At 46.7% G+C, this 18737-nt stretch overlaps 2 protein-coding genes across 2 annotated transcripts; both read left to right on the top strand.

Moving 5' to 3' along the window:
* On the top strand, positions 1-6045 carry LOC308533671 (fatty acid-binding protein 9-like; the record flags this gene model as incomplete). Its single annotated transcript, XM_081111756.1, has 4 exons — positions 1-124; positions 4041-4213; positions 5379-5480; positions 5865-6045. The coding sequence occupies 4 exons, from the start codon at positions 1-3 to the stop codon at positions 5913-5915; spliced, it is 450 nt and encodes a 149-aa protein (XP_080967882.1). The 3' UTR covers positions 5916-6045.
* Positions 6046-12123: 6078 nt separating this feature from the next.
* On the top strand, positions 12124-16766 carry LOC308533673 (myelin P2 protein; the record flags this gene model as incomplete). Its single annotated transcript, XM_081111758.1, has 4 exons — positions 12124-12196; positions 15220-15392; positions 15542-15643; positions 16716-16766. 4 exons carry the CDS (start codon positions 12124-12126, stop codon positions 16764-16766), a joined length of 399 nt encoding a protein of 132 aa, XP_080967884.1.
* Positions 16767-18737: the final 1971 nt, after the last annotated feature.

Here is an 18737-nt window from a genome sequence, read left to right as displayed (position 1 = left end):
ATGTTTCTTGGCTTCTGGTTGTGGGTGCCTCTTCTCAGCAAGCTCTCCATCATGGTCGAGCCCTTCTTGGGAACTTGGAAACTGGAATCCAGTGAGAACTTCGAGGAATACTTGGAACAACTGGGTGAGAAATACCAGTGCAAGGTTTGGAAACTGGCCATGCTCTTGTGACGGGGCTGGGATTGTACTTCACCATGCGTGTTCTTATAGTTCTCTCTTTCGTTTGTGGTCCTAAGGTATGCTCACACGAGATTAACCAAGTTTATGTAGCTACTTTTGCTTTTTCTATTATTAGTAATAATTGTCACTTTTGGGACTACAAGACTCACATATATTTCCTTCTAGTCATCATCCATATATTTAAGTCCATATATTCTTTATGAAAATATTTCAAAATATTTTGGAAATAACCCCTTGATAAAGTTTCTCTTTAGCTTGGTCATTTCTTCAAGTAGCTTTTCCCAGTTTCAAATGTATGGACACTAATAACTATCTATAATTAACTTTATCAACTAAATTTGTTTCAAGGTTTGCTTTAAGTTATAACTTCAAAAGAGCAATAACAACGAAGTTTTCAGTTGGTTAATTTTTAGAGTTCTGATGATACCTGTGGAAGATATTTTCAAAATATTATTTTGAAGAATTTCAAATTTTTTATTGGGAAAATGGAACATTTTTTCTCATTAAATGTCTCACCAATGGCTACTTCTCAGAAGTGTAAACTCTACCCACTGTTGCACACTTATCCACGTTGCATAAACATCTATAAAGTGGCTCGGGTCTGTAGCAACTAAACTATATTTTACTAATGCTAGAAGAACAGTAATTATTTACTATCTATTTTAGTAATTTTAAATAATTAAGAGAAACCTCCCTTGCAATAACAAACTGTATATAAAAATCAAGAACTTTTAAACCTAATTTTTAAAAGTTGGCTGAAATAATCAATGCATCGTAAGAAGTCAATATGTTCATAATGTAATCTTTGTTTCTCTTGCATAATCAGTATTAACTTCTCAGGGACTAATAAGAAACATGTTTCCTTATCTCTTTATGGATTCATAGACTCATCTGCTTTGCGTTTACATTTGGGGGCATGTAAGAAACGGGGGGCTTCTGGCAAGAGTAGCATTTGTGCTGACTGGGAGCTGGGCTTAGACAGAGGCAAGAGAGCGTACAGCCGACACCTACTATGTGCCACTTAGCATCCAAGCCCTCCCACTTCATCTCCCACACACCTGTGAGGCGAGGCCCATAGCTGTGCGCAGTTGACTACTGAGATAATGAGCCCGGGCTGCGTGCTGGAGCCCGGCTTTAACCACTCACCCTGCCCTCCTCTGACCAGGGCCAGCTCTGCTCCCGGCAGTCCGACCGGTCTTGTCCTCCCACAGTCTGAATGTGAAATGAGTTTGATATCAACACTGGGTGTGGCGCCAGCTCTTTGCCGCCTCCTGCAGGGGTCATGTATGAGGATGGACAGTCCCAACCTGAACAGCAGGGCCAGCTTCTCAGCCAATTGGTCTGGGTTGCCACCTCCTCTTCCCTTGGCCAGACGGGACTGAACCTGCTCTGAGACAGGATCTTGGACTTTAGGTCCTGTTCTTTTAGCACAGTGTAGGTGCTTTGAAATTTGTATCTATAATAATAAAATCGCATTATGCTAATTAGACCGGACGTCCTTCCAGATGACCTTCTGGATGAAGCTGCAGCAGCCGGGGCCGCAGCCATGGCAGGGGCCGAGCCCTTTGCATGAATTTCATGCATCGGGCCCCCTGCACGAACCATGACCATGTGGGCCAGACCTGGGCCTCAGCCTCCCCAGACGGGGCCTGCATTTATTACTAATGCATTTATTACTAATATAAGAAATGTTAAAATTCATTTTCAGTTCTCCAACAGCTCTCACCCACCTCTTGCCCACACAACTCCTGACCCATGTCCTCAGGGCCAGTTTGAGACTGAGCCTGCTCACTGCCGTTTTCACAGAAAACAACCAGCGGCAGCGACACAGGGACGGAGGTGGGGAGAGGGTGCAGGACTGTCCGGGTGGAGATCGCAGAATTCCACAGAAGACCCGTGGCCTCAGGGACTGGTGTAAGGAACACAGCTGTGGAGGAAGAGGGTGGGCCCACCAGAGGGCTTAGTGCACACCTCATGGGCCTGGGTCAGACCCAGAAAAAGTGACACCAGAGAATGGGGGGCCAGGGAGGCAGGCTCGCGGGAAGTTGCCAGTGCTCCCTTGTTGGGGTGGGGAGAGCCGAGAGGCACCAAGAGCCTCCCTGGTTTCGGCAGCAGCACTGTAGTGGGGGAGCCGCAGACATGCCCCGGCCCGATGCACGTCCCCCAGCGCAGCGATCACAGGCTGCAGCGGTGGGGGCCGTGCTGCTGACGGCAAAACGGCGGGATCCAAGAGCAGGGAGTCAGGAAGGGACGCTGCCCCGTCATCCAAACTTGACCCCAGGCCAGACAACCTGGGAGTTCCTCAGGGCAGCTGCCAACATGGGCGGGGCGGGGGGGCGGGGCGGACTCACACATGGAGGGACTTGAGACAAGCAGCCAGAGGGGTGGGGAAACTGCTCCAGGCTCAGGATTGAGGGCAGCACCGGGGCTGCTGGACAGACGGCCGAGACAGTACCCAGTGACGCCCCCAGGCCGCCTCCTGCTCGGCAGTCAGTGGCGAGGGGAGAGGGCCCAGGAGGCGGCCGGGGGCGCAGAGATGGGGCCTGAAGGCAAGGCTCTGGAGGCCGATCAGCAGGAGCGCCCACCTCACCCGGTGGTGAGACACAACTCTGGACCCCAAATGGGGAGGTGGTGGCGGGGTGGGTGCCGCGGACTGCGGGCGGTGGGTGGAACGGCCTCACAGCAGCGGTCCCAGGGCCGCCGGGAAATGCATGGCCGCTAGGTCCCCAGGGCTGCCTGCAGGTGGCGGGAAGGCACAGTGTCACAGAGGAGGAACGCTGCCGCCTGGGTGGCCGAAGGCACAGAGGCCCTCACACCGACAGGGGCCTTTTTGGGCAAAGTGTCGGCAGACAGGGCGGTTAGATTTGTCTTCATGATCCGGGTTCATCAAGAAGACAAGCGGCCAACTTTTGAGCCTCGAGGATGTGTCTGTTCTCTGCGAAAGCCTCCCCTGGGGGTCTCCCTAGGTCTGGCCCGGGAAAGGGAGGGTCAGCTCTGAACCCCCACCAACCACGCCCATGTGGGCCAGACCTGGGCCTCAGCCTCCCCAGACGGGGCCTCTGCCGGGAGGAGGGGGCGACTGGCCGGAGCGGAATCCTCAGTCCCCTTGGCCCCGGGCACCCCTCGAAGAGAGTGCGTCCTTTTGTATCGGCTCCTTTCGCTCAGCATCACGTGTGAGATCCGTCCAGTGGCCGGGAGCAGGAGTTCGCTCGTTTTCAGTGCAGTGTTGTCTCCCGTTGCACGCACACAGCCTAGCTGTCCATTCTACTGATGGTGGACACGGGGTGGGCCCCAGTTTGGGGCTGACCTGGGGTCACGAGGCTCTCCATTGGCCATGGGGGTGGGCCCAGGAAGCTGGGTGGTCCCGCAGGCCACCCGTCACCTTTGTCCCTGGCCTCCTCCTGCTGGGGCACCGGGGGCTGCGTCTGCTTCTCTCAAGTCCTTGAACAATTAGAAAACCTGTGTTTAAGTTTCGCTCTGCTACTCACCAGACACGTCACCTAGCATGAGCCCCCGACCTTTCGGGGACACTGTGTCCTCCTCTCTGAAATGAGGGTCACAACGCCCCACCCCCGCACCTGATCCCCTCGGAGGCCCCGTCAAATACTCGTTTTAGGCGAAGCACAGGCTCGGAAAGTGAAGCTGGCTCTGCAAAACGACCCGGGGAGTTCGCAGACAGGCCTCCAGGCGGGCGGGTCTGGCTCCATCCAGCCCTCTGCGGGCCTAGAGAGGATGGGAGAAATGGGATAAATGATGGCCCAGCTCCCGCGCTCTTTTTACTAGTACGTTGCTGCCAAGATGACTGTTGGCACTGCCTCCTCACCGGCTTAAGAAGGGCCGCTGCTGTGTCTGCCCTGCAGGCGTGCCCGGCACCATCCGGCACCTGGCCGCCCTGGAGAAGCCCAGGATCTGCATCAGCGCCCACGGGGACAAGGTGAGCCTCAGGACAGAGACCTCTTTCAAGAACTTCGAGATCTCCTTCAAGCTGGGGGAAGAGTTTGACGAAACCACAGCGGACGGCCGGAAAGTGAAGGTAAGAACCAAATCATCCTGGTCTTTCCAATCAGGAAAAACCTAGAAGGTGGTTGGGTGAGGTTCATTCATATCTAATCTGATTGATGACCTTGTGGTGCCCATTAATGTTGCACATCTCCAAAGTCAATATTTTTTTTTAAATTATATTTTTAATCAGAGAGGAAGGGAGAAGGAGAGAGAGATAGAAACATCAATGATGAGAGAGAATCACTGATAGGCTGCCTCCTGCACGTCCCCAACTTGGGATGGAGCCCGCAACCTGGGCATGTGCCCTTGACCGGAATCGAACCTGGGACCTTTCAGCCCACAGACCGATGCTCTATCCACTGATCCAAACCACCTAGGGCCAAATTCAATCTTTTGCAAATGATTCTGGTGGTTGACAGGGCCAAAACTAACCTGCTTTCACTTTTTTTCTGATCTCTCTTTGCTGTTGGTGGGGGGTTAGAGAGCAACCAAAGGATTTGTATGCATGCATATTAGCATAACCAATGGACACAGACACTGGAGCTGTGGGGGCTTGCCTGGAGTGGGAATGGCTGGGGCGGGGGGGGGGGGGAGGGATCAATCAGGAAAAAAGGAGACATATGGAAAACTTTAGACCAAAAAAAAAAAAAAAAAGCATATAGCCCTGGCCAGTGTGCCTAATGGGTAGAGCTTCAGCACGAGCAACGAAGGATCTCAGGTTCGCTTTCCAGTCAAGGGCACGTACCTGGGTTGCAGTTCCATCCCAGGCTTTGGTCTGGGCATGTGTGAGAGGCAACCAATCCATGTGTCTCTCTCACATGGATGGTTCTCTCTCTCTCTCTCTCTCTCTCTCTCTCTCTTTCTCTTTCTGCCTTCCTCCCTCCTCTCTCTTCCACTCTCTTAGACATATCCTCAGGTGAGAATTAACAAAAAAATATAAATAAAAAAATAAAAATTTTAAAAGTACATAGAGGAAAACAATTCTCCACAGACCGTTTGGGTACTGCCTGCCTGGTGGGGGAGGGAGCTAACTGAATAGTCCCTGGAGACTTCTCTAGTTGACAGTATTAAATTATAACAGGACTGAGGTGAGGATTTGGGAGGAAAAATTTCAAAATAGAAATTAAAGTGTCATCTTGTGTCGATTAGAGAGTAGGGAATTGCTGTTTCTAACTGACTCCTTTATGCATTCATAGAGCATCATACGGTTGGACGGCGACTCGTTGGTCCATGTCCAAAAATGGCTTGGCAAGGAGACAACAGTCAAAAGACAAATCGTAGATGGGAAAATGGTGGCGGTGAGTTTCCTCCGAATGGGACTCTCTAGATCAGCGGTTCTCAACCTGTGGGCCCTTTGGGGGTTGAACGACCCTTTCACAGGGGTCACCTAAGACCATCGGGAAACACATATAATTACATATTGTTTTTGTGATTAATCACTATGCTTTAATTATGTTCAATTTGTAACAATGAAATTGGGGGTCACCGCAACATGAGGAACTGTATTAAAGAGTCGCAGCATTAGGAAGGTTGAGAACCACTGCTCTAGATGCTCCTACTTGAGGCAGGCCTCCCGAGGGGCTCAGCTTCTCCATCTGCACCCGACTCTCGGGACTGGGGAATAGGGCCACAGGGGCTTAACCGGTCAGCTACCAACTTAACAGACTCCTCTTTGCTTTCAGAAACACACCATGAATAATGTTGTCAGCAGGCGAGTCTTCAGAAAGGAATGAAGAAAGCCGCCGCATCTGTGAAAACCCACTCACCAAGAAAACACGGGGGTGAAGGTCTGCCTCAGGGCCAGTGATTTTAAAAATTGCTTAGTAGAAACGCTCAATAAAGCATCAGATTAGGTGCAGTTTCAGAGCTGAGTCATACTGAGTTTGGGACATTGTGATAAACCAGTGGGGCAGGAAGCTCCTGGCCTGTGGTGCGATTGTAGGAGCACCAGCGCCCTCTTTGTCCTCTGCCACCTGCCCCCCAGGGCTGGCGTGACCCACGTTAAAATATCTGTCAAGTGGTGCTTTGTGGAGATTCACATGGCTTCAAAGGGGGGGACATTATCATCATTGGAACCTGCCTTGGGCAGCACAGATGCTGAGAACTAACATCGCTGGCTTTTTATTTTTGCCTTAGAAGTTTGGACCTTCTTAAAGTAGTTAGGATGGATGGATGGATGGATGGGTGGAGGGATGGATGGAGGGATGGATGGAGGGATGGATGGATGGAGGGAGGGATGGATGGGTGGATGGATGGAGGGATGGACAAGCAAGTAGGTAGATAACAAAGTAGAACCTGGACATTAGACACTGTGTTTGAATTCAGCCTTTTTCATCTAGTGGCAAACATAAACTAATTGCTAAAATTCTACAGCACACAGATTATATTTTTTGCTGATCTGACAAAAAAATAGGTATAATTTTGATTTATTCACACTGAAAAGCTATTGTTGTATTGGCTGTTGTCATTTTTTAATTTGACAAGCTAAGGGAAAAGAGATCAGTGCCCCTGACTAAATAGTCAGGTATTGCCTGTTTTAAAAATTCTTGTCGCACATCGGTTGAAAATTGCTGTTATAGAAGAACATTTAAAAACAATTATTGTCTTACTTACCCATAAACCCATTTAAAATAACCAGGCTGGTGCATCTGCTGCCACAGTTTACAATGTGGTATTCACAGAACGACATGTCACTACAAGCCAGCCCTGAATTTCTAAATGATCAGTAAGAAAATAATTGTTGAGCCCTAGCTGGTTTGGCTCAGTGGATAGAGCGTCGGTCTGTGGTCAGAGGGTTCGCGGGTTCATTTCCAGTGAAGGGCATGTGCCGGGTTGTGGGCTCGATCCCTAGTGGGGGGCATGCAGGAGGCAGCCAATCAATGATTCTCTCTCATCATTGATGTTTCTCTCTCTTGTTTCTCTCTGAAATTTCTCTGATTTTTCTCTCTGAAATCAATGAAAATATATTAAATAAGTAAAATAATTGTTGGAGATAAAATTAATGGGTAAAGCCTGGAAAACAGGCTATTTGTAGCAGAGAAAGAATTGTGTAAATATTGTGTGCACCTTAAATTTAAAAATAGATAACAGTTGGTTAAAAATGTTTGGAGTCGTGTCCAATGTGTGCTGAAATGAAAAGTCCGTGCCATTTGTCACCTGAGCTGGGTGAGAAGTGGCGCTGGCCAGGAGCGCGCTCCGTGATCACACCTGGGCGACGGGCACGGCCTGGAGCCGCCCGGCAGACCAGGGCGGTCGCTGTGTGAGGAGGGGTTGGAGGGCCATGCCCAGCAGGACGGAGCGGGCCGGGCCAGATCTGAGCCCCTGACAGGAGAGGAGGGAGGGCTGGCAGATGCACCCTGACGGCCTCTGAGCGCACGGCCGTGCCCCTGCAGTGGCCGCTGGGTGGAGGCCTCCCCCTGCCGATGTGAGCAGGGACCTCCGCCCCACAGGACTCGTCCCTGCCTTCCCTCAAGGACTCTGGTGTGTACAGAGGTGACCATCTCGCTCCCCAGGACTCACAGGGGCTTTCACCCCCCCAGGTGGTGTCCTGGGCACGACAGGACCAGGGACCGACGCCTGGTAGTCGGAGCACAGGTGCCGTGGCACCGCCTCAGAGCGGGTGGAGGTGTGGTTCGCAACCACAGGGAGAATATTTTACTCTAAAAACACTAGCCACTGACTCATTTAAATCTTCGGCGTCACAGAGGCATCACTAAGAAAAGAAGTATACAGTCCTGGATTGGGACTTATTTCTGCACACAGGCACTGGGCTAGACCCGGGGAGGGGGGGGGGGCGGGGGGAGGGGGGAGACGGGGGGGTCCCGCCTGCCTTCTGATGTTGCCAGTAGCAGAGGCATCACGAAGCCCTCCGGCCTTTATTTTTATTCTGTCAAATGTCTATAAGAAATAAGTTTCTACTGAGATGCCTTAGTCTTCTTAAGGACTTTTTATAAGATCAGGCTCTTGCCCTGGCTGGTGTGGCTCAGTGGACAGAGCATTGGCCTGCGGACTGAAGGTCCTGGGTTCGATTCCAGCCAAGGGCACATGCCTGGGTTGTGGGCTCGGTCCCCAGTAGGGGGTGTGCAGGAGGCAGCCAATCAATGATTCCCTCTCATCATCGATGTTTCTATCTCTCTCTCCCTCTCCCTTCCTCTCTAAGATGAGCCTCTTGGCATATCTGCCTTGCCTTCAAGGTCATTATCTCTCTGTGAGTAAATGATAATGCCACAGTAATCAATAGCATTAGAGTTATCATTATCTCTGTACAAGGAAATGATAAAATGTCATTTGTATCAAGTTGTATTGGAAATAACAAAACTATTCATTATAGTGAGTTGAGCAATGAAAAGCCATAATTTATTCATTTTCCAAAGGAAGTGGGTGTAGGTTTTATAAGTCACACAGGAAAATACATTTTGTTTTCAAAAATTTTTGTTAAACAATAGAGAAGTTAAAAAAAAAATTTGGTTCTGAATAATTTAATAGTAAACTATTCTATTTTAAATACAGACTGATGCTTGTAGGAAAACATGAATGATACCAAAATCAATCATAATAAAACCATGATTAATACTATTATTAGAGAACTAGAGGCCCGGTGCACAAAAATTTGTGCACTGGAGGGGGGTCCCTCAGCCCAGCTTGCCCCCTATCACATACTCAGGGAATGGCCTACTCCCTGCTCCTTGCTCCCCTTGGAGAGCGGGCCTAAGCCACAGTCTGGCCTCCCTTTGTGGGAGGTGACCGGGCTGGTCAGGGGAAGGCACCAGCCCCATCACCCCACTGCTGCAGCCACTGCCAGTCACCGCAGGCACCAAGGTGTTTTCATCAACACGGACTCCAGTCCCTTCGCCATGAAAAAATGACAACTTTATTTAGGAATTTTCAAGATGTGTCTTTCATAGGATATGAGATTTCTTTCTTTATTTCTTTTTTTATCTTCACCTGAGATATGTTTCCATTGATTTTTAGAGAATGTGGAAGAGAAAGGGAAAGACAGAGAGAAACATCAAAGTGAGCGGAACACTTTGATTGGTTGCCTCCTGCATGAGCCCTGAACTGGGCCCAGGCCAGGGAGGAGCCTGCAACCTAGGTACATGCCCTTAGTCAGAATTGAACCCAGACCCAGCAGTGGGCAGGCCGAGGCATTATCCACTGAGCAAAACCAGCTAGGACAGGATATGACATTTCTTAATGCTCCAGCAGCGGACCTTCCTTTTTTTCTCCAGGAGTGTGCTGAAAAACCCTAGATCACCTATTTGGATTCTTATTACCCAAGTTACTAAGAATATTACCAGTGGCATACAGGGAGCTAAGCCAATGAGTGGTCAGAAAAGGTGTTTCCTCTGTAGTTCACACCAAATGCCGGTTTGGCCCCTGCCCAGGCCTAACACCTCTGGCCGAGTCATTAGCTCTGGGCAGGGGACCTCCAGCTCCCTGCAATCGCTGGCTCCACTCCTGCTCCCCACCATCGCTGGCTTTCCCCCTGCTCCCCACCATCACGGCTCCACCCATGCCCAGGCCTAATGCTTCTGACTGAGGCGTCAGGCCTGGGCAGGGGACCTCTCAGCTCTGATTGCAGGCTCTGATAGCTGATAGCCGCTGGGCGCCTACATATGCAAATTAACCATCTTTGTTGGTGGTTAATTTGCATATCACGCTGATTAGCCAATGGGAGGTGTAGCAAAGGTACAGTCAATTACCCTGTTTGTCTATTATTAGATAGGATAATTCACCGGATTTCTCCTCCTCCTCCTCCTCCTCCTCCTTCTGCTCCTCCTCCTCCTCCTCCTTCTCCTTCTCCTTCTTCTTCTTCTTCTTGGTATCCAATACTATTCAGTAACCCACTAAAGAAATAATTTTTGAACATTCTTAGTGTATTTAATTTTCACACTTTTACACAAACATTCAATAAACACAAATGGACATACTTTTCTTCACTGGCCATAGAAAGACAGCTGACTGACTATTCCAAAATTAATAACCAAAAATTGATGGAAAATTAGGATAAAGTGTCAGGGCATAACCTAATCCCCAAATTATAGGTTCTAAAGGTTTCTTTTTGAACATTTAGGGGGAAATATCATCTGTCCACTTTGACGTTTGGTATCTAGATGCTGTGTGATTTGGGAGGGGAGAGGAGGGGAGGGACCACCTACCCAGCAGCCCGAGACACACAGAGTCCATTGTCACCCAGAGACCCACCAGGTGAAGTGGGGGAATGGACGTGAGTCCTCCTGCCACCGACAGCTGTGTGAGCACGAAATGAGCTGCTTAACCACCGAACTTTTCTCCTTTGCAAAATGGAGAGATCGTTACAGCGCTGTGGGGAGGGTTGAGGACCACGTGCAATGGACCAGCACAGGAAAGCCCTCATGTTTTTCTTCTTTTTGAAATCCTCACCCAAGGATATGTTTTTTATTGATTATTGATTATTTTTTGAGAGAGAAAGAGAAACATTGATGTACCAGAGAAATATCAGCCAGTTGCTTCCCACACGTGCCGTAACCACAGATCAAACCTGCAACCTAGGTTATACGAGCCACCTACTTGCAATGGTTAGGGCACAGCTGTGGCACTGGAGACCTGAGCTCTGGAGGCCAGCAGTTCTACTGTGATTAGCAAGTGGACCACAGGGTGCTTCATGGCCGTGACGAGTGCCAACCTGATATACATATATAGTATCAGCTGCCTCACAGCAGGATGAAAGCCAATGTGAAAAGCTGCTGGGAAAAGGCGTGGCAGCAATAGGCATTATTCCCAAGAGCAACACTCCTATTCCAGGTGGTTTGACATTTGCACCCCCTGATCAAAGACGGGGTCTCTGATGACCATGGGAGCCTAGGGACTTCAGCTCATGACCTTCACTTACTTCTCTTGACTTGAGGATGAGTGTCCCTGTCTAGTCCTGGTGACGTCAAGATGGCTTGCCGTCAGCCAGGGCCTCTGTGCAAAATATTGGTCTAGAGACCAGGCACCAGGGAGCAACGCCCAGTTCAAGTCCTACTTCTCCTTTGTCACGTGTTGGGAACAAGTTACCTACCTGCCATGATCTCTGCTTTGCTCTTTGGAAAAATGGTTGAAATACCAGTACTTCGCTCCTGGAATTGAAGATGTTTGTATTCGGGTTCCTCTTATAGAAAACCCGTTCTCTTTATATAACTGTGGATTTATTTTAAAGGACTTAAATTCAAAGTTTCTTTATTAACTAAGAGCCTGCCTAATTCAGACTCAAGGTTTTTCTTAGATGACGATCTTCGCTGGGGCCAAGGAGCGTGTGGTGGCCCTATTCTTGTCCCCCGTGAATCCAGGCTCTGTCCCTGCTCTAACACACTGGCTATGTTTGCCGCCTACTCTGCCCCCCTGAGTATGTGAGCTATGCCGAACCTCCCTCACCTATGACCACGTCCTCACTCTGCTTCTGGCTTTTCTCTCCCACAGCATAGCGGAGGCGGTCATCACAGTCCTCAGGGACATTTCTCCCTCAGTCTTCTCTTTCAATAAGAATTCTTAATTGTGCAGACTCAGGATTGAGACTGACCAAGATGCCTGAACACACACACACACACACACACACGCCTTCATTCATTCATGCTCAGATCATTTAGTTCAGTATAGAGTCTTTCCCAAAGTATTAAGGACCCAAGCACTTCTTAAAAATGTAAGATCAACCAAAAAATTTTTGAAAGTTCAAATAGTACTCTCGTTGATCTTTATAAAATTTTTTGGAAATGAAAGGAAACATTATGTGGAGTTTTCTTTTGTCCCAGTAGATGACGTATGAGCCACTCATTGCCTGGGCCCGACTCTGCCTTTCCCCATTGGGTCTCTGTGGGCGTCACGTGTTCTGGACGTCTTTGAAAAGTGTCTTCCGAGGCCCCAACCTCTCAGTGGAGTCCCCTGAGTCTCACCGGGACCCGGGCTGCACTCTCCTCCGGCACAATGAGCAGCAGCTTTGTGGGCACCTGGAAGCTGGTCTCCAGCGAGCACTTCGATGACTACATGAGAGCGCTGGGTAAGGAAGGCTCTTTTGGAGAAAGCTGTGTGACTGTTGCCTTCTGCCTCCTTTTCCAGGAGGCTGGGGAAGTTTGCACAGGCTGAAGGGCAATCCTCTGCTAGACTTGATCCTCTCTTGTGTCAGTTAATTTGTTTGCATTTCCTTTGTGGCAATTTTAATAGATTTTAACTTACATGAGATCTGCTTAGATGCACGAAACTCCCACAATTTTCAAAGGCAGTTTCGTGTCAATAGGGCTTTAGGTTCAGGACCACAGGAAAAAGTCTTTGACGTTTAGTCAACCCATTCCTTGGCTTTCCTGAATGCTGGCTTTGTAACAACTAAAGTGCTCATAATACAAGGAGCTGAAGGCACTGAAGTTAAAATGTTGATGTTTAGCTAAACTATAAGCTTTCTCTCTCTACCTCTAGGGCAGTGATGGCGAACCTTCTGAGCTCGGCGTGTCAGCATTTTGAAACACCCTAACTTAACTCTGGTGCCGTGTCACATATAGAAATTTTTTGATATTTGCAACCATAGTAAAACAAAGACTTATATTTTTGATATTTATTTTATATATTTAAATGCCATTTAACAAAGAAAAATCAACCAAAAAAATGAATTCACATGTCACCTCTGACATGCGTGTTATAGGTTCGCCATCACTGCTCTAATTGTCCATTATGACATAATCATGCAGATAGAGAGTTTGTAAAAAGAAGATGCATTAAACCAGGATGTTTCTAGCCCAGGGAAGTTACTGAGATAAAAAGAACTGGGTTGTGGCAGTGAATTCAAACTCAATTACACTAACATTAGACTTTCCTGGAGTTGGAGCAGTGGATGGAGGTGGAAAACCCAGTCATTAGTTACATCAACTTTATTTGACACTATTTCTAGAGACTGTTCCACAAATATGAGCCCAATCGATGGGGAGAGTCTTGGGACATTCCCAGAGCTGTATCAATCCAATAGACAGGGATGCCAAGGACCGGGTTGCCCTGCTTGCCAAAGTGTCTGTGGCTTTATTTCCTTGTTCAGAAAGCTAATGAGAAAGGTTCTTTATGGATAAAATGAGCCAAATCCTGTCATGTTGCCTAGAAAACTATGAGACCTTATGGGGATCAATCCATACAGTCAGATTAGTTAGATGCATGGACTTCACTTTACAGCTGAAGAAGAAGCAAAATATGAGCAAGTCTCAATGAAGGACTCCTGATTCTGTCATTTTCCACTTTTAGAGCACACAGGAATGCCTGGGAGGTGGTAAAATGTAGATCCTCAGGCTTTCCTGCAGAAATTTAGCTAGAAAAACATTGCTCTAAAGCATATAAGATAATATAAGATTAATCAGAATTAGAAAAAAAGAGTACAGTTCACCATTCTTTATTAGGTCTAACTTGTCACTTCTTATTAGGTGGACACAGGGATGGGCAAAAGTAGATTTACAGTGTAGTACAAATAAATAATACAATAATTTTAATAAATAATACAAGAAGGTGCCCCCCAAAATGTATATACACTGTAACAGCTGATAGCTCAATTTTGAAAATGAAATGTATTTTAATAAACACTGCCTTTATAACTATTCAAAGTGTGTATACATTTTTGTGGGACTATCTATCTATCTATCTATCTATCTATCTATCTATCTAAGCATAAGCGACCGTCACAACTGAAACAACCGAATGGACAACCAAACAGGCTGTGTGGGGCGACCAGGCCGGCAGGGGGGTTAGTGAGGACCGACCAAATGACTGAGCAGCAGGCTGCATGAGGCAACCAGGCCGGCGGGGGGGGGGGGGGGGGGCAGTGAGGGGTGACCAAACGACTGAACGGCTGCATGGGGCGACCAGGCTGGCAGGGGGCCAGTTGGGGTTGACCAGGCCGGCAGTGTGTGGCAGTGAGGGGTGAGCAGGCTGACAGAGGGGGCCAGTGAGGGGCAACCAGGCTGGCGGGGGAATACTTGGGGGTAACGAGGCCAGCAGGGGGGCAGTAAGAGGCAACCAGGCCGGCAGGGGAGGCAGTTTGGGGTGACCAGGCTGGCGGGGGGGGGGGGAGGGGGTGGAAGTTGGGGGTGACCAGGCCAACAGGGGGAGTAGTTAGGGGCAATCAGGCAGGCAGGCAGGTGAGCAGTTAGGAACCAGTGGTCCCAGATTGTGAGAGGGATGTTTGACTGCCAACAGTCAGACATCCCCCAAGGGGTCCCGGATTGAAGAGGGTGCAGGCTGGGCTGAGCTCCCCCCCTTACCGTACACTGGAACTCTAATATATATATATATATATATATATATATATATATATATATATATATATATATATATATATATATACTAGTTTTCCCTTTATATATTTTAATATATTACTCTCATTTGACATTTCCCTTTTCCATGTATTTGTATAATCTTGAATACTAATAATACTTGAGTCTAATTTTGTTTTGTTTTTCAAATGCAGAAAAAATTAATGATTTTATTTACTAATGATCATTTGGAATGGTGCAGGTAGGTCTTGAAGGGAAATGGATTGTTTCTTCTACCCACTAGATTTAGGGGCCACAACAAAATTTCAGAAATGAAATTCAATCAAGGATGTGGGGAAACTCTTTTCTATATCCATAGTGTGTTACTGAGGGAGAAAAGTCATGGGACAGTGTGCATCTGTCATAACATCATTTAAAAAAACCTCTACAATCTGTGTGCAAGCTAAAGTGTCTGTACTGGTCCAGACAAAACTACAGTGGGTGATGTCCAACGGAGGTGCGGTGGAGGTGGGAGTGATTTTCAATGGAGGTGCAGTTGGATGACTCTGGGCTGAACACTTTTACCTTTCAAATTTGCAGACGTCAGCTTTGTAACAAAACCCAAAATATCCAAGTCCATGATATGCATTTCCATTAGGAGATGAAACATGGGAGGAGGCTCTTAATTATGGTTGTCACTACCTGCCGTCTGCCCACCTGAGCCCGGAATGTGGGCCCCACAGACTCTCTAGGTGCTCTCTCTGGGTCCGCATTATTCTAATTCTACCTTGCTTTTCAGGTGTGGGGTTAGCCACCAGAAAACTGGGAAATTTGGCCAAGCCCAAAGTGATCATCAGTAAGAAAGGGGATACTATAACCATAAGGACTGAAAGCACCTTTAAAAATACAGAGATCTCTTTCAAGCTTGGCCAGGAATTTGAAGAAACCACAGCTGACAACCGTAAAACAAAGGTAAGCTCCAGTGTTTCTCTTCAAAGTCTCCAGCTTGAGAGAGGATAACTCCGCTAGTGTGGAGAGGGTAGACTACTTCCTTCTGTTGGAAATGAATGTGCTTACTAATGCTTCTTTAATCAACCAATTATGTGAACTTGTCTTTGCAGAGCGTCGTAACCTTGGCCAGGGGCTCATTGAATCAAGTGCAGAAATGGGATGGCAAAGAGACCACAATAAAGAGAAAGCTGGTGGATGGGAAAATGGTAGTGGTAAGAGGGTCTTTACTTCTAAATACAGAAATGATGCCATTGAAATAAAGAAATTGGTTATAATATTTTCAAAAATATTCTTTTTTTCTTTAGAACCCCAATGGCTAAGAAGGGCTGAGAGTGAGGCAGAGTTAGTGTTTGGGTGAGGCTTAAACTATCAAGAGTTCCAATTTAAGGCTTGAGAATTTAGAACTAAGAAAGCCTACTTGTTACTTTAGATCTAACAACACCTAAAAATGATAGTAAAGTTAAAGAGGGTCTGGAGAAATCTCACTAGTTGAGACTCACAAAGAGAAAAGCAAGTCTAAGTTCTACAAGCAAAACAAATCCAAAAGGCTCAATTAGTGAATATTTGTAGATATCTAAGTGTTTTCAAGAATCCATAGTAACTTGGACTAAACCACGCCAAGAATTGCAGCTGAGCTCACGGCAGACCTCGTTAGTCGGCAGATGAGAAGGGTGACAAAGGTTACATGAGGTGACCTCTGATGATTTTTTGAAGTTTTGGGTTCTGTGCTCACTAATTAGCACACACATTAATTGTAAATAGATTCACATGCTGTTTTGAATGTCTCTTCCTTTAGAACAGAGGTTTTTTGATCCCTGACTGCACAATAGACTTACATGGGGAGTAAGTACCAATATGGGGCCCATCACAGATCACACCACTTGGGGAGGAGGAGCCATCCGTATTTTTAAGTGTTCCTCAGACAAGGCAAATGTGCAGGTAATTTTGAAAACCACTGTTTTAATAGACTTAAAAGCATGCATATAATTTTATTTATCTATTTATTTTTCCATTCAATACTATTTTGTATTACTTCCAGGTGTCCAGCATAGAGGAAGTTGCCATTTTAAAAGAATTCTTCTGCTGTAGCATAGATCAACTTTAAAAACTATTTCTCCTGCTTTAGTGGCCATGATTTTAAATTACTGGAGACTGGCATGCTGATATTTTAAACTTTTCTGAGTTTAATCTCGTGGGATGGTTTTTAATTTCTGTTATCACTACAGATTTGTTGTCCCCTCGCTTGGGCTTTAGGTACCCAGTTCATCTCTCTCTTTTTTAAAGGAATGTAAGATGAAAGGCGTGGTCTGCACCAGAGTCTATGAGAAGGTCTGAGAAAATCGATGCCTCGTTGACCTGATATTTGCTCAGCTGTTTCCATGGCAGAGTCTGACTACACTGCAGTGTGCTTGTTCTTGCTTTTATCTTAGTAGATCAGACAGGATTAATTTACAATCCAGCATTATTCGAATATGTTCAATATTCGAATTGCTTGCATATTTTGCTGTCTTAAAGTGTCTAGATTGCCCTGACCTAAATAGTTGATAATGTCATGTAATTAATTGTAAAATTCTAACTTGCATTTTGCATACCTGCAATGATAATAAAAGGAAGTAAACATTCTGGTCAGGGGTAGCTCACACAGATGCCTGCCGGGCGGGAGTGCCGAGGGGGAGGACCAGAAGTGAGGCAACCCAGAGGAGCAGCTCCAGCCAAGACAAGCCGTCTCTACTCGACTCCAGCCAATTTTTTCAAATTGAGGTTAACTTATAGACAGTGAAATGCACATGTCTTCAAGGTAAAGTTTAACCCATTGCACGCACCCATGTCACTCACATCCTGTTCAAGACATAGTGCATTTCCTTGACCCCAGAATGCTTTCCATGCCCCTTCCCAGGTCGTGTCCTGCCCTGTCCCACCTCCAACAAAAGCAAACAGTGGCTTAGTTTCTGTCACCAGAGATTCGTTTTGTCTGTTCTCAAACTTCATGTAAATGGATTCATATGTTATGTGTTCTTTTGTTTGCCTTTTAAAACTCAGCATGTTTTTGAAATTCATCCATATTGTTCCTGCAGCAGTAATGGGTTTCTTTTTATTGCTGAGCAGTATCTCATTGTGTGAATGTATCACAGATTCTTTATCTCTTATTCTCTTGAAACAGTTGGGCTATTTCAATTTGGGGCTATGATGAGCAAAGCTCCTACAAACATTCTCATACAAGGCTGTTTGTAGACACACGAGTTCCTCCCTTTTGGATGAATTACTAGGCATGAAATTCCTGGGTCCAGTTGGTTTTGACAGGCAGGAATGAAGGAACTCTGTGTTCCAATAATAATGAAACTATTTCCGATGTATTACATGATTGAGCAAATGAGAAGATGTGTTAATGTTAGGAGACAGAATTCTCCCTCTGGAAGAAGGAACATGCAGCTATGGAATGAGGGGGAAGCAAACAATGTGAAAATGCACTGGGATAGATGGAAATTCACGGTTTCTAAGGCATGTATTTGTATGTGTGTGTACAATGTGACATGCATACCTGCATGTCCTGATGTGCGTATGCACATATGTATTAATGTGTATGTATACAGTAGTTCCCCCTTAGCCTTAAGGGATACGCTCCCAGACCCCCAGTGGATGTCTGAAACCACAGATAGTACCAAACCCTATACATACTATGTTGTTTCCCTATACATACAGCCCTACGATAAAGTTTAATTTGTAAGTTAGGCACAGTAAGATATTAACACCAAGAGCTAACAAGAAAATAGAACAATTATGACAATATACTCTAATAAATGTTATGTGTGTGTGGTCTCTCTCAGATATCTTGTATTGTCTTCACCTTTTCACTTAAAAGAAGCACTTTAAGGCATATCCGAATTGCCAGCAGCACTACTCTTGCGTTTTGGGGCCAATATGCAGTAAAACAAAGGTTATTTGAACACAAGCCCTGCGATCTGACAACCCAGACGGCAGCTCAGTGACCACCGGGCACGGAGCATCTACAGCGTGGAGACGCCGACAGGGGAGTCACCTCCCAGGCTGGGCAGGCAGAATGGCGCGAGATTGCATCATGCTACTCAGCACTGCATGGAACTTAAAAGTTATGACTTGTTTATTTCTGAAATTTTTCATTTAATACTTTTGGGCTTGATTTACTGCAGGTAACTAGCTGAAACCACAGAAAGCAAAGCCGAGAATGAGAAGGGACTTACTGGACATGTACACACATGCATGTGTTTCCCAACTACTAGTATATCTGCCAAAGAGCTTAGAAGCAAAGACACCTCCGTAGGAATGAGT

Source organism: Myotis nattereri, assembly GCF_964212035.1.
Source record: "Myotis nattereri genome assembly, chromosome: 17".
NCBI lineage: Eukaryota > Metazoa > Chordata > Mammalia > Chiroptera > Vespertilionidae > Myotis > Myotis nattereri.
This window is presented reverse-complemented; position numbering and strand designations above follow the sequence as displayed.